At 44.5% G+C, this 15,467-nt stretch overlaps 1 protein-coding gene across 2 annotated transcripts in view; it reads left to right on the top strand.

The window, feature by feature from the left end:
• The window catches only part of LOC130130126 (cadherin-10-like), a 29,190-nt gene extending 14,345 nt beyond the window's left edge, over positions 1-14,845 (top strand). Inside the window, exons 4-11 of one of the 2 annotated variants that reach the window (XM_056299857.1) lie at positions 472-639; positions 765-946; positions 1,899-2,152; positions 3,609-3,745; positions 3,894-4,015; positions 4,292-4,400; positions 7,218-7,469; positions 14,355-14,845. In XM_056299857.1, the coding sequence (XP_056155832.1) occupies positions 472-639; positions 765-946; positions 1,899-2,152; positions 3,609-3,745; positions 3,894-4,015; positions 4,292-4,400; positions 7,218-7,469; positions 14,355-14,845 (1,715 nt within the window). Of the gene's footprint in view, positions 1-471; positions 640-764; positions 947-1,898; positions 2,153-3,608; positions 3,788-3,827; positions 4,016-4,291; positions 4,401-7,217; positions 7,470-14,354 lie in introns of both variants that reach the window. The other variant, XM_056299856.1, reaches the window with a different exon arrangement.
• Positions 14,846-15,467: the final 622 nt, after the last annotated feature.

Here is a 15,467-nt window from a genome sequence, read left to right as displayed (position 1 = left end):
TTTTTCTCCATTCATGAGTACTGGTAGTCTTGAAAACCCAGACACCCCCCCCCCCCCAGAATTGATGTTTGTTTGTCAGATTGTTTGAGTTGGGCACTTTGTTTATCATTATGAAGAAATACTCCCTTAAAGTGCACGGACTAAAATATGTATTTAATCTTGCAAAATAAGTCACATGCTCATTTGCATATTTAATCTGTGCAAAATGTTCCAGGATTAGCCAAAAAACTTCTATTTATTACACATTTATTTCACTTATGATGGTTTTTTAAGCTTGCAGTTTTAATCTTCCTGAAAAAAAAGGTGTTTCATTTCCCCTGTGGGCTGTCACACGTGGCTCGACGCGTCTGTGAGTCATAGCAACTTAAAGACAGAACCCTTTCGAAGACGTTATTCACACTACTCACCTACAGCGTGTCTAAAATGAGATCAAACTACCATTAACGGGGAGAAACGTCTCTCTATCGCCAGGCACCATCAAGACGGCCCTGCCCGGGATGGACAGGGAAGTGAAGGAACACTACCAGGTGGTGATCCAGGCCAAAGACATGGCCGGACAGATGGGAGGGCTCTCGGGAACCACCACCGTCAGCATCACGCTCTTGGATGTGAACGACAGCCCGCCGCGCTTTGCTAATCGTAAGATGCTATTTCCCTCTCTTTAGTTCATGACTCAAAATATGATCGATCTTTTTTTCCCTCCAAATTCAGCCTCGCACATGCACACACCGCACAAATCCTTTGTCTTTCATTATCGTCTATAGATTCTTTTCGCGTGACTGCTGCAGAGTCCACGGAGGTTGGCGGTGCTATCGGTCGCATTAAAGCAGATGATCCGGACGTTGGCCGCAACGCCGAGATGGAGTACAGCATCGTTGGCGGCCACGACATGTTCAACATCATCACTGACCAAACCACACAAGAGGGTGTCGTCATAATCAAGAAAGTAAATCACTGTTTTCCTCCTCTGCGAGTCCTTTACAAAGCCGTCCGTATCCGCCGCCAGCCAGACACATCCCAGAGAAACGGCCGTATCGACAAGTCAAATTGCGTTATAGTCCCGAAAGCCCTTTCTCTGAATCAGGTGTAACAACGCTGACGTCGCCTCAATGATTCAGCTCACTTCCTCCTGCTGTTTTGGGTAAAGTCCTTAAACTAGGCAGATTCCACTGAAAACAAGTGTAACTATTCCACCACAAGGGCACAAAAGACCCGTCATAAGAATCAGAATTGAGACAAGATTGAAGTACTTGAAAGGGCATTTTCCCCCTCTCTTATCTTCGCGTGGCGGTTAGCTGTTCCCTATTTCTACACGTCAACATGTTGCCGACATCGCGGGGTTGATGGCTGATGACTCCAAGGCACTTTAATCTTTTGACTTTCAGCAATGTCTCCTGACTCCCTCCAAATTTCCATTACGGTACGACGGAGGCCGGATCCCAACTTCAGCCTCTTTGTCGTTATTAAAATTACTTTCAGCTCTCCTTTGTATGCCAAGTCACATCTTTCAGAGCTTCAGCCAATTATACAAAGTATTTAACTTCAACGGAAAAATTAGATAGTATAGTTTCTGATTAGAAACGGCCCCCGTGATAACATTTCATCATATAAGCAGGATATAGGGCTCAAATAAATTTGAGCTGCGGAATAAAACGAGAAGATACAGCCGATACTGTGAGCTTGTAAAATGAATAATATAAAGCAGTCTTTTTGGCTCGCTCATTATAAAGTCCTCAAGATCAATATTCCTCACTCGGATTTGTAACTTTGAATTTAGAGAATGAATAAGATCAAGTCAGACAAATGAAATGCAATGAGATGCCCATTAAAATCCTTGAAGCGGTCTGTTTTTCAGGGGATAGTCTGCAGCGTGATTTCTGCTGCTCTTTCATCTTCAGGCGCTGGATTATGAAAATAAGAGGGACTACGAGTTCAGAGTGGAGGTGCGAAACACGTACTTGGACGCGCGGTTCATCCACGGTTTCCAGTTCAAAGACTACGCCACAGTCAAGGTGACGGTGGAGGACGTGGACGAGCCTCCCGTTTTCACCAGGAACCCTTACGTCATCGAGGTGCACGAGGACACGGCTGCGGGCAGCTTCGTGGGCGTGGTGTCGGCCAGGGACCCCGACGCAGACAACAAGACGGTCAAGTAAGTCTGACGAGGGACGGGTGTCCGGACTGCGAAACAAAGGCAAAACCCCGGACGCTGAATGCCAAATGCAGTCCCCTACCTCTCCACGGCTCATCCATCCTGCGGGCGGATAAGGCGCTCATATTTAGACAAAGTTCTGATTCATCACTGTCAGGTTAAGTAACTGCCAGAGAGGGCCGACTGTTTTCTCGTGGATGTTTCTTGTCCCCCGTGTTAATGATAAGGGTACGGAACTTAACAATGTACATATTTTAACATGTCACGATACATCCTGTAGTGGAAACAGTCTAGCCTGTAATTGGTTTAATATTACCTGATTTATTTTTGTTTGTTTTTTGAAAATGTGCTCAGTTTGGCTAAATCTAATCCATCAGTGTTGCCACGTGTCGGCGTGAAGAGGGAAGAAAAGAACATTATTCATGGGTCCCTCTGGTAATTTCCCAGCGGAAGATGGCGGCGGCGGCGGCCCTGTGAAGTGAATGCAGACAGTGTTTATTTCCTGAAGTTATGTAAGCCCTCTGCGGCGCGGCACAAAGTCAAAGTGAAAGAGTCTAATTTGCTCTATCGATTTGCACAGCTCGGCACCGCTATTCCACACATATGGCGCCTGTCCGTCTCTGACACAGAGATATGCCGCTCTCTGCCCATGCCACATGGCGTATTGTGTTGCATATTTAAATGTCAGTGGAATATGTAAGTTGACAATGATGAATGAGGAGGCGGCAGGGAGGACCTATCCTCTTCTGAGCAAACAGAGAGCATGGGGTAAATATGCTGCAGGGAACACCGAATGGTGTCATGTGTACAACACATTTTGCTTTATAGACTTGCAAGCTGATGCTTTTTGATAGTAGTAGAAGCAGTGTGGTAGTAGATTTCTCTGATGGTGTTTATCATCAGGGGCGTCTGTGTGCTCGTGCAGCAACACACACCTGCATTTCATGTTACAGGCAGTCCGCGAGATATTCCCCTCTATAGATTTTAGTAGATGACAGACATACAGACACATAGACAGATAGATAGGGGTGACCTAAGGTAATCACTTGTACTTTAACTTATTAGTTCTTAATTTGCTGTTAATTGAATATCACTTGCATTGGTTTAATTCACTCAGTTCTATTTTGAATCGTGTTTTCTTCTTCACTTTCTTTCATTTCGTTTTTTTTCCCGCTTTACTTTTTATGCTGTTTTCTTTTATCATCTCCTTCTTATCTGTGCACTCTTCCATTTAATGTAAAGTGCATTTCAGCATTTCATTTTAACATGGAATTCACTATATAAATGAAGTTTGATGGATGGACAGACTGATGGACGGATCGTCACTGGATAGATTTACTACTAAATACATAGATATTGTGGATAAAATGGTTCTGGTTTTACTAATGTCTAGTAGGTTTACATGGAGTGAAGTGGTGTATGTGAACATGACTTCCTGTTGGCCCTCTTGTCGCAGGTATTCCATTGACCGCCACACGGACCTGGACCGGCTGTTCAACATTGATTCTGTAAACGGCACCATCACCACGCTGAAGGCGCTGGACAGGGAAATGTCCAAATGGCACAACATCTCTGTCGTGGCCACTGAGATCAGTAATTACGGCTTCCTTTTCATTTACCAACACGATGCCATCTGTAACTGGCACGCTAACGGATAAAACAAAGTCCATGTAAGACATATGGCTACAGAGGAGATGGTTTTGTTATACCTTCCTAACTCTTGTTTTTTCCCCCGTTTCAGATAATCCTCGGCAGACCACTCGAGTGCCGGTATTTATCAAGGTATTGGACGTCAACGACAATGCACCAGAATTCGCGATGTCTTACGACACCTTTGTCTGCGAGAACGTCAAAGCAGGACAGGTACTTCAGACTTTACCGTCTCTGACCTGATACTGAAGGTATCAAGACTGTGATGCATGATTTTTATGTATGCATGAGGTCCATTCTTCCACGATGCTGCTGCCCTTTCCTTTCCAAATGAGAAAGTTGCACACGCTGCATGGTATGCCTTGCATGTAACTGGAACTTGAGGAACTCGTGCCCCCCCCCCCCCCCCCCCCCCATGTTGACTTTATTGGCAAAACGCGGAAAACGGACTCGAACCCCGTCTGACGCCATGTCCTGCTTTCTCCACAGTTGATTCAGACAATAAGTGCAGTCGACACGGACGAACCCCTGGTTGGACACAAGTTTGTCTTCAGCATAAGCGCGTCCAACCCAAACTTCACCATAGTTGACAGGGAAGGTAAATCGTGCTGTGAAATGACCCGTTTTCACACCCTTTCTCCGCAGAGCGAGTCTTTGCACCGTTCAGTGTTTTGCTGTGCATAGTCAGATAAATATGATAATATGAGCGCTGCTGTGATTTCAGAGCCACGTAAAAAAAGGAAACCTACAAAATACAAACTTGAGGTGAAGGCAGCAAATGATTGTATAGTCAGGTACTCATTATTGTTGCTCAGAAAATGCTGGAAATGTGTCATTACATCAGCTATGTAATCATAATAAACACTGAAGGAAGGTTGTGTATGTGAATGCATGACGGCAGAAAGAAGGGAAAAAGAAGTCTATGCTTGGCACCCTTTGTTGAAAAGCTGATTCAGACCGGCCCGCATGGCCAAACTGCAGGTGCACTGACAGCTATTATCAAGTCAGCTTTTATGATTTTTATGCCACATCTATTTATCGTTGTACTGCACACAGCTACTTCTTGTATATCACACAGTAGAGTCAAGTAAACAGGTTGAATAAGATACGTGCTCGCAAAAGATTAGAATGTGATTTTCTGTCCGCCGAGCCGTCGCCCCTGCTCACCAGGTTTGAGGTAAATATTGTGACTGTAACAATGCATCCCTATCTTTCTCATAGGCCAGAAAAGCCGTAGAAATGCATCTTGGGACGTGGGTTATATTACCTCAAAAACTTTTGCCAAACCTCTGCGCAGGCGTTTGTATTATCTGATTGAGTTTTCTTTTTCTCGAGAACTTTGCAGATGTTGGTAGTATTTACTCTCCTGCACCGTGGCTGAAAGAGAAAACGCGAAAGAACACAGGCTTCGAGTTGTGCGAACCCTAATAAACCTTCACCGCGTTCCCGGTGTCAAGCGGAACATAGATGGATACTTGCACTTTCCCCATAAGAGATCATTAGAATCAGAAAGACCGAATGCTCGCCCAGAATAAACCATCTCCGCACTGACGCACAACAACGCACAGTTATGAGCCTACACTAATTTACCCAGCTAAATAATGCAGGATCTCCACCACAACAAGTTATTTAAGTCTCGTATTGTTTTAAAATCTAGAAACAACAACGAAAGTCTGCCAGTGACGTGAAATAGTTCCACTTGTTTCAGAAATATTTCAGTCAACCTGCAGTTGAACTTTGGGATACACGCAACACAGAAACACAAGGATATGAAGATAACATTTTAAAGTAAATAAAACTACAGATCTAACATATTTGAAAAACTGGAATAGATAAAAATCTCTTCTGCAGGTAAGCGGGGTAAATATGTGTTAACGTGGGACAGGGTAGAATGAGGCTGATCGCTTGACTAGTACCACAAAAACAACAAAAACCGCCAATACTGAAACTGAAAAATGTTTGAAAAATGACTCGCTTTTTCTTTAAGCAAAATATGGTTGCCAAACCTACGTCTAAATTAAGTAACAGTCTTCTAAATTAAAATACCAGTCTAAATTTGTTAAGACTGCTATTTTTGGCAATGGATTTCATCTGACTCCATGTTTAGTACCATTATATTTCCACTACAACATCATGACTGTAAAGGCTCCTGCACGCCTTCAGGTTCTAGTGGACAGGTGCGTAGGAGGAAATCTGCATCGGCAAGAGGAGAGAGAACTCCCGCACACTGTCCTGATACTTGAAATAAAATGACAGTAAAACTATAACATTAAAACAGCCAAAGTGACTGAGAATGGGATAAATTATAGCTGATACTTTTAATGGATTGAATGAAGAATATATACACTGGATTTCTGCCTTGCTTGCAAAGGTTTTCATTCCCTCTTTTGGAGTTTTTCCACAAGTATAATGACATTAGGAAGATTGTATCTAATTTCCTTTCTGTCCTTTTCATCCCAATTTGGCACATTCAGGTCCATATTCTACGTTGATGTCACAATTTAGAGGTCCATTATGCTCACCGTGATGCTCGGCCCAGCCGTAAAGCTGGACCGAAACTGGAACACTAATATTTTTAGCTTCACTTCTTATTCAGTCGTCATGGATTTGGTACTGTCTCTCTCAGCTGAAAAAAATAAATGAATAAATAAAAGGTTGAATTCAGTTTTGCTGTTTTTCTCTTTTCAAAAGCGCTACCCCAGGTTAGGTTTTCTCAGCCGATCTTTCCCCCCCTATACTCATGATGACATCAGGCAGTCATTTACATACAGCCAATCGGATCAAATCATCAAACCATGAAACCCCACCCATCCTTAGCACCAACCTTTACTTGTCACTCAGAGGTCAGCTCATGAATATTAATGAGGAATAGACCACACCCATTAAACAATTGAGAACTGTTATGGATAAAAGCATAATAAACACAATTACTAATTTACAAGCAACAGAAAAGGTTACTGAATGTTTTGTTATGCCGTGTTCAAGGTTACTGGACATAAAAAAGATAAATCTGAGTACTGACTGACTTAAAGAACAGCATTATTCAAACGTTGAAACACACATTAGGATGCTGGTGCATTACTGCAGTGTGCCTGCCAAGTTCCCCCTCTACTGAATTCTCTAGCCGGGGATCATACCTTGCTGTCTGTACCATGCTTATTTAGATCATTTTCACCAAGGGTGCATTTTGTACGCAAGTAAACACAAAGGCATTGTGGGGAAATATCAGTTAGGGTGTCATCAATTAGGTCACGGAGATAAGGATAATGTGAAGCCAGTTACTGAACAAAATGTTTAACAAAACATTGTGTTGTCTATAATGCAGAATAATGTAGAATCTAGAAACTGGTCTCTTTTTTTTTTTTTTTTTTTGCTCCCCCATGGCCTTATCCCTGTGTATGTCTTTTTCCTGTAGATAACACTGCCAATATCCTGACTCTAAGGGGAGGTTTCAGTCGCCGGGAGATGAGCATGTACCTCCTGCCCGTGGTGATCTCAGACAACGACTACCCGATCCAGAGCAGCACCAGCACGCTGATTGTTCGCGTGTGTGCCTGCGACAGCCGGGGTAACATGCAGTCCTGTAACCCAGAGGTTCTGCCCTTCTCCGATGGCCTCACCACCGGAGCCCTGGTGGCCATCTTACTCTGTGTCATCATCCTCCTCAGTGAGTACAAAACAATACAACCTTCCTCTGTGTGCGTGTGTGTGTGTGTGGTCAACTGATTGTGTGACTGAGAGATTTTTCCACACACATTAACCTCGGCGCTTTGCACCAGAATCGGAAACCGCGATTTGCCAATACATGGTGTGATCATGCAACACAAAGGAGTGTATCAGAATTCTTCTTGGCGTCACTGATGTCATGTAGTGACACACACTGCACAACGCACTGTTACCTATGTGTAACAAGTTGCATGCAAACACACAGCTTAGATCTAAACAGCTCAGGACCTCACAAGATGCATAGAAAATATATAGCACGCCAGACAGAAATAATAATAATGATGATGATAATAATAATAGAGGGTCCGCGGTGGTGTAGCGGTCTAAGCGTCGGCTTTGTGTCGATGCAGTTGCCCACTGGGGACTGGGGTCGCGCCCCGGTCTCGTCAGATCCGACTATGGCCGGACTCGATGAAGCAGCGATAATTGGCAACGCTGTCTTCGGGAGGGGGGCGGAGTCGGCTTGTGTTCGTCACATGAATGCGTCTCTGGGTGTGTCGGAAAAAGCAGTGGTTCGGCCTGAATTTGCCTTGTCACGGAAGTGGGGAGGCGTCTCCAGGAGACTGCTGGCTGGAGAGGTGCAGTTAGGGAACACATGCAGTACGAGGGTGGGTGTTTGAACTAGAATAGGGATCAATTGGCCACTAAATTGGGAGAAAATCAGGAGTAAATTTAAAAGAAAAAAAAGATAATAATAGTGTGGACAGTATTAGTGCTAATAGTACTAATATTACTGAGACTGCACACCCTGAAAATACTCCAAATGTGGTTATTGATAATAATGCACATACATTTTTAGTTTTGCAAAATGAATACTCAACTGTCCACCCAGAACTGCCAGTCTGCATGGGCTAAGCTAACTGCTAGCCCATGCAGACCGGCAGTTCTGACAGTCATCCTGGCGTTTGCTCTCTTGGACAGTGATTTTTTTTGTTTGTTGATATGTTGGCTATATGTGTTTTGTAGTTATTTAGTTTGCATATATGTGTTCTTGTGGTTTGGATGTGTTTTTGTCTTTGTGTTGCACTGCTGTGGGCTGGGGGAAACGATATTTTGTTTCATTTCATGTTTGCAGGCGCATGGAATGAAAAGACAAACAAATCTTCCCAATTCCTGATCCCAATTGATGGGGGGGGGGGGGCAAAAAGAGCGCAAACAGCATCCACAGTGACTTGGGGTAGTAGGATGGGATGTGAGGGGCGAGATGTGATTTAAGTTTAAATGTCTTGATCGGGAAGATTTGAAGGCACGCGGGGGGAAAAATACCTCACGGTGATGTACTTTCTTGATGCACATAGTCTAACAGTCGTGTCTGTCTAACAGTCGCTTCTGAACAGGTGGTTTAGAGGATGGGTGGGATCATTTGCTAATTTCTGGGCACAAGCATTTGCTCTGCATCATGGTTTGTTGGATATTTGTTTTTGGGTTTTTTTAATGCGATTAAATGTGATGCCTGAGTTTCCATCGATACTGCCAGCCTTTAGATGTCATGTGTGAAGCAGAACATCACGCTGCATAAGCTACAAATAAACCTCTTCAACACTCTCTGGCTGAGGAATCCATAAAGGCTGGGTTCAAATGTCACTCTGAGTGCAAAGATGGCTGAAGTAGAGGGTGAGTGGATCACCAAAGCGGCTCACAGTAAAACAGAATAAAGTACCATGAAATATCAAGTGGGTTCTTTCTATTATGCAGCGCTTCATCAGCCTATACGGCACCAAAGTCAATGAAGTTGTCAGAGAGCGTGACACTTTCATTCACAAATAGTCTTATTTGTTGGGTTCCTTTCAGCAGACCACAATAAGAGTGGATAAGAAAGTCATTTTAGAAACTTGCTTGTACTCATACCCCTTGAGAATGGAGTTGACAGCAGCTTTCATTAGTGAACAAATCAACCTGATAAAAAAAGGTCTTTGTGTATTTCCCTGGCAATGTAGGTCGTATGCTGTTTCCAGACATCCTATAAAGTACCACTTTGCCCTCACTCCCCCCCTTTGTAATCTAATGCAGTATGTAAAAGCATACCGTGCAAAAAAAAAGAGAGAGCATATATCGTTTTACCCAGCAAAAAGCAGAAATGTGAAGTGCTTATTTTGGAGCGCATATCAATAAGTAATGTGTTTCGAGTGTCATTGAACCTTACTCTGCTTTTCTTAGCATGGCCGTAGCATCTGAACAGCAGCATTTTAGGCTTACTGGACACCGTGAATATGGGATATCAAACCATACTACCTACAGGACATCTCAATGAGGCTTTTAAACAAAAGTACACGACAGTGTGCATGTCTGTGTGTTCTCATTGATCGTCTATATTTTTGGACACCAAATGTCCTCATAAGGTTAGTAAAACCAGTAACAAGCTACCTTGTCGGGAAATTGTCTTGGTCCCCTTGAGCAGCGGTGGCTCACCATGGAGAGCCATGTGTATGCAGGTTTTCATTCCAACCCAACTCCACGCCAGGTGATTTCACTGATAGATTCTTCCTCTTTGGTTGAAGGGTTGCTAATCAGTGAAATCACCTGGTGTGGAGTCAGGCTGGAATGAAAACCTGCACACACATGGCTCTCCATGGCACATGGTTAGCCACCCCTGTCCTTGAGGATAAGGGTTATTTCTGGATTAGGGACTTGGTTTATTGGCCTCATGAAGCCAGGCTGAATCTCAAGAGCTCAGTTTGCTAAAAGATATTAATTAGTCTGGAAAGGATCCACAGAGAATTGAGTTTTCCCGGCAGCAGGATGCCGGACCAATCAGTGAACTATGGGGAGCTGTTTAGCTGATGACGACAATGAGAAGCATCATATTTTAAAAATGACAACAATGGCTATGCTAGGAAAGGTGGGCATCAATGCTGCTTTAGCATTCGTTTGATCAAAAACATTTACAAAGACAACAAAAATTGTGCACAGACATAACAGCTAGCTACATGGACTGACCTGATGGGACAGGAAATTATTGAAAGAATATCGTCACCTTCTTAAAATAATGACCTAAGTCATATTTTCAAGTTTTTCAAAAAACAGAATAAACTGAAACTGAAACATAATTTGTCAGTTTATTCTGGGTTTTTTTTAAAACTTGAAAATATGACTTAGGCCATTATTTTAAGAAGGTGACAATATCCCTTGAGATGTACCATCTCGTTTTCATGTGGGTCTTATAGCCAGCTGTGGTGTTTGGTAAGTATGACTCGGGTTACAATTGGGGATATACTTAGGTCTAGTATTAAAAGTTGGGCATTAGTATTAGGCTCACATTAAGGTTAGTTTTTTTTAAACTATTATTATTGTTAGTTCAGCTTGCCTAAATACAGGTTTAGCAAGGCGGTGAGAGATGCTAAACGACTGTACTCTGAGAAACTTTAACAACAGTTCTCAGAAAACAACTCAGCCTCTGTCTGGGAGGGCCTTAGACAGATTACCAACTACAAACCGAGATGACTTGCACCTGTCCAACGATCTGAATGAGTACTGTTGTCGATTTGAAAGACAATGGGTGAGTCCTGACACCATCCCCCGTGATTCCATCTACCAGCTACTCCTCTCCTACCTCAGCATGGGCCCGGGCTTGTCCACTATTGCCCACCTTGGAGGCCCCCTCCTCCTCTTACCCAGTGACAACTATCTCCATCCTGGAGAGGGATGTTAACAGGCTGTTCAAGAGAAATAACCCCCGCAAAGCAGCTGGACCAGATTCTGTCTCTCCCTCCACCCTGAAGCACTGTGCCGATCAGCTGTTCACAGATACTTTTAACGCCTCACTGGAGACATGCCATGTACCAGCCTGCTTCAAGACCTCCACCATCATCCCCGTCCCAAAAAACCAATGCCCACAGGATACCCATTGCCCTGACCTCTGGGGTAATGAAGTCTTTTGAGCATCTTGTACTGTCCCATCTTAAAACCATCACCAACCCAAACCCACCCTTGGACCCATGCACTTTGCCTACAGAGCCAACAGGTCTGTGGACGATGCAGTAAACATGGTGCTCCACTTCATCCTCCAGCACCTGGACACTGCAAGAACATATGCCAGGATCCTGTTTATTGATTTCAGGTCCACCTTCAACACCATCATCCCGGATCTGCTGCAGGACAAGCTCTCCCAACTGCAAGTGCCTAACTTCACCTGAAGGTGGCTCACCGACTTCCTGTCTAACAGGAAGCATCAAGTGAAGCTAGGGAAACACATCTCTGACCGGTTCCCCTCAAGACTGTGTCCTTTGCCCTCTTCTCTTCTCCCAGTATACAAACAGCTGCACCTCCAGTCACCAGTCAGTAAAGCGCCTGAAGTTTGCTGACAACACTACCCTTATTGGGCTTATCTCTGGTGGGGATGACTGACCATCTGGTGTCCCGGTGCAGCCAAAACAAGTGGAGCTTAAAGCTCTAAAGACAGTGGAGCCTCTTGTGATAAATTTGTAATTTGTGATAGTGGGCTTTGCAAATAAAATTGACTTGACTTGGAGATGGTTGTGAACTTCAGAAAGAACACACCCCTACCTGCCCCAATCACCCTGTGTGGCTCCCCAGTCGTCACTGTGGAATCCTTTCACTTCCTGGGCACCATAATCGCCCAAGACCTCAAGTGGGAGCTGAACATCAGTTCCCTCACCAAGAAAGCGCAGCAGAGGTTGTACTTCCTGTGGCAGCTGAAGAAGTTCAACCTGCCAAAGCCAATAATGGTGCACTTTTATACCGCCATCAGAGTCCACCCTCACCTCCTCCATCACTATCTGGTATGCTGCTATCACTGCCAAGGACAAGGGCAAGCTGCAGCGTATCATTTGCTCTGCTGAGAGGGTGATTGGCTGCAACCTGCCATCCCTCCAGGACCTGTATGCCTCAAGGATACTGAGGCGAGCAGGAAATATCATGGTCAACCCATCCCATCCAGGCCATGATCTCTTTAAAACACTCCCCTCTGGCAAGAGGTTAAGGTCTATAAAAACCAGAATCTCCCACCACAAGAACATTGTCTTCCCTACAGCAGTAGGCCTTTGCAATAAGCCCCCAGACACCCACATATACTGACACTGCCCCTCCCACCCCGTTTAACCTTCTCTCCACACCATGACATGACATACACCTACATACATGTAGACACACTCACATGCACAAACAGTGCAATATATCCATCTGCCCTACTGTGCCCTCTGTACATGGACATTTTGCGTAACTCCACACTACCCATAACTCTTCTTCTACAACTTCTCGTTCTGTAAATAGCTTCTTATTTACAAATTCTCATTTAACATTTTGTAAATAGAGTACTTGCCATGTTCCTGGCGTTTACACATTGCTGCGCCTTATTTCACCTATTTTTATTATTTATTCATATTCTTAATTTGTCATGTATATATATATATTTATTATATTTCATTATATCTTTATTATTCTTTTAACTTTTACCTTACTGTTGCCGGTAATTTCTCCCTCATGCACCAACATGCCAAGTTAAATTCCTTGTGAACTACTTGGCAATGAGTATTATTCTGATTCTGGTTCTGAGGGTTAAGGTTTTGGTTATAGTTGGGGAGAGGGTTGGGTTAGGATTAATTTTTTGGGGTGTGGGGATGGGGAAGTCGGATTTTCACTCCAACATTAACGTTCGGTCCACGTGAGAGCAGATACACAAGTGTGTGTATATACCGTTCTCTTTGCGCACACCCATTGATGTGTCATTGAGTGACACCTAATCATTCACACTGCTCTCCTTTCTGTTCTCTTGTCTGAAGTTGTTTTTTTACCGTTTTAACTGATCCGTGCCAACTCCAGCTGCTACGGTAGCAAGCAAATTACTATTGACAGACTGATACCCTTTGTAACTCAGAGTTCCCCTCCGCTAGCCTGGGCGAGGGATCTTCTGTCACAGAGCGCTGAAGGTTGAACCCCGCGATCTCCTCTTGAGCAAAATTTCCTGACATCTGCTCATTAACCAACGCTTTTCGCACTCAAATCTCCCCTGACAGCCCGTCTTCTTTCACCTCCGCTCGCCTCCGACAGGCGGGCGCTGAGCTGGAACGTCTCCTCCTCTCAGACCCTCCTCATCACGGGCCCTCGGCGTCTATAAAACATGGCGCCAGTCAGTCAGAAAATGTTGGCCTTTTTTTTTTTAAAGAGTCAACCCCGCTCCCTCCCGTCCCGCCTGGTGCAAGGCGTTGTAATTAACACCCGGGCGGGAGGGCTGGTCGACAACGATAGCGCCTGCTGAGGAGGGGGGGGGGGATGGTTGAAATAGGACAAGAAGAGGCGAGGCGAAGGTTGAAAGGAGGAGGACAGGTGGAGTGGCATTTGTCTGAGTCCCAAATGAAGGAAAAGTGTGGCCCCCGCTTCCAGAAGAATTATGAGCTCATTTTAAAAACCTCGCCGCTTACTGGTAAAGAACGCCCACCTGCTCCTTTCCTCCGCGTCCGCCCTCGATTAAACGCCTTTTACCGCTGAAAAAGAACAAAAAAGGAGATGAGATATTCAAATCTCGTGCAAGCGAATATAAGGCTGTCTGGAAAAGGGAAGAAAAAAACAAAAACAAAAAAACAAAACGCTCTCCCAAGCACTGCATCTCATACAGTGAACGTGCCATTCAAGGGAAACAGAAAAGAAAAGCTGCTTTTTTCTATTTCTTTCTCTCTGAATCTTTCATAATAGGAGGTGAATGCCTGAGGCAGTGTGGGGGATTTATCACTGATAGCAAATGTGTCTCCCGTTTGCACACTCGCTCCCCAGTGCTCTTTTAATTCATGACACTTGTTATGAGGCACACATCTTCTGCTGCTCTCTCTCTCTCTCGGCCTCTTTTTACCCCTCTCCCCTTTCTTTCTCGCAGTGATCGTGGTGCTGTTCGCTGCCCTGAGGAGGCAGAGGAAGAAGGAGCCTCTGATCATCTCCAAAGAGGACGTCAGAGACAACGTCGTCAGCTACAACGATGAAGGAGGCGGAGAGGAGGACACCCAGGCCTTTGATATCGGCACGCTCCGCAACCCGGAGGTGATGGACACCAACAAACTGCGCAGGGACATAATACCCGAAATGCTCTTTCCCTTTCGGAGGACGTCGCCCATAAAGGACAACACGGACGTCAGAGATTTCATAAACGGCAGGCTCCAGGAGAACGACACGGATCCCACGGCGCCGCCCTATGACTCCCTAGCGACGTACGCCTACGAGGGCAGCGGCTCGCTGGCGGAGTCCCTCAGCTCACTGGAGTCCGCCGCCACCGAGGGCGACCAGGATTACGATTACCTCAGCAACTGGGGCCCGCCGTTTAAAAAGCTGGCCGAGATGTACATTGGGAAGAGCCCCGATAGAGAGACCTGAGTTCAGAGGTCACCAAGGGTCGCGCAAACGCATCCCTAGCGCTTTCTCTCCCTTTCTTTTCATCTATCTATCTATATATCGCACTCTTACACACACACACACACACATTCCTACCGAGACTTGAGCTGAATTTGGTCACCAGTGGAAATATATTTCTCACAGTTTTGCTGTCGGTTATCATTTTATTTTTGGTCATAATCAGTAAAGATGCCTTTGAATTTTAGGAATTTTTTTGTGAAACAATGATGTGGACAATGTGTTTTGTAACTGACCTGAGAGGAAGTAGTATTGTGATACTATCAGTGTTTAATGGCAGTGGGGGGGTGGGGTAGGTAGGCTGGCTCGGCTTTTCCAGTCAATAACATTAGATACCGTAAATGTAAGAACATTTTATAATGATGGACATACTATATATATATAGATATATATACTATTTGCTATCTCTGTTTGACGAGCAACGTCCATGTGAACGGTGGGTGCGGTTTAATTGTCAAACTGTGAGTTCATTTCATCACGTAGGTGTAAAGTGTAATGGAAAGTGTATGTTGTAGGATAGCCGTCATACACTGAAATCATGCTGTCTGAATGCTGAGTCATATTGTTTTATATTTATATTTTTATA

Source organism: Lampris incognitus, chromosome 19, assembly GCF_029633865.1.
Source record: "Lampris incognitus isolate fLamInc1 chromosome 19, fLamInc1.hap2, whole genome shotgun sequence".
Classification (NCBI taxonomy): Eukaryota; Metazoa; Chordata; class Actinopteri; order Lampriformes; family Lampridae; genus Lampris; species Lampris incognitus.
Note: the sequence above shows the minus strand (reverse complement) of the source record. Positions and strands in the feature narration are given on the sequence as shown.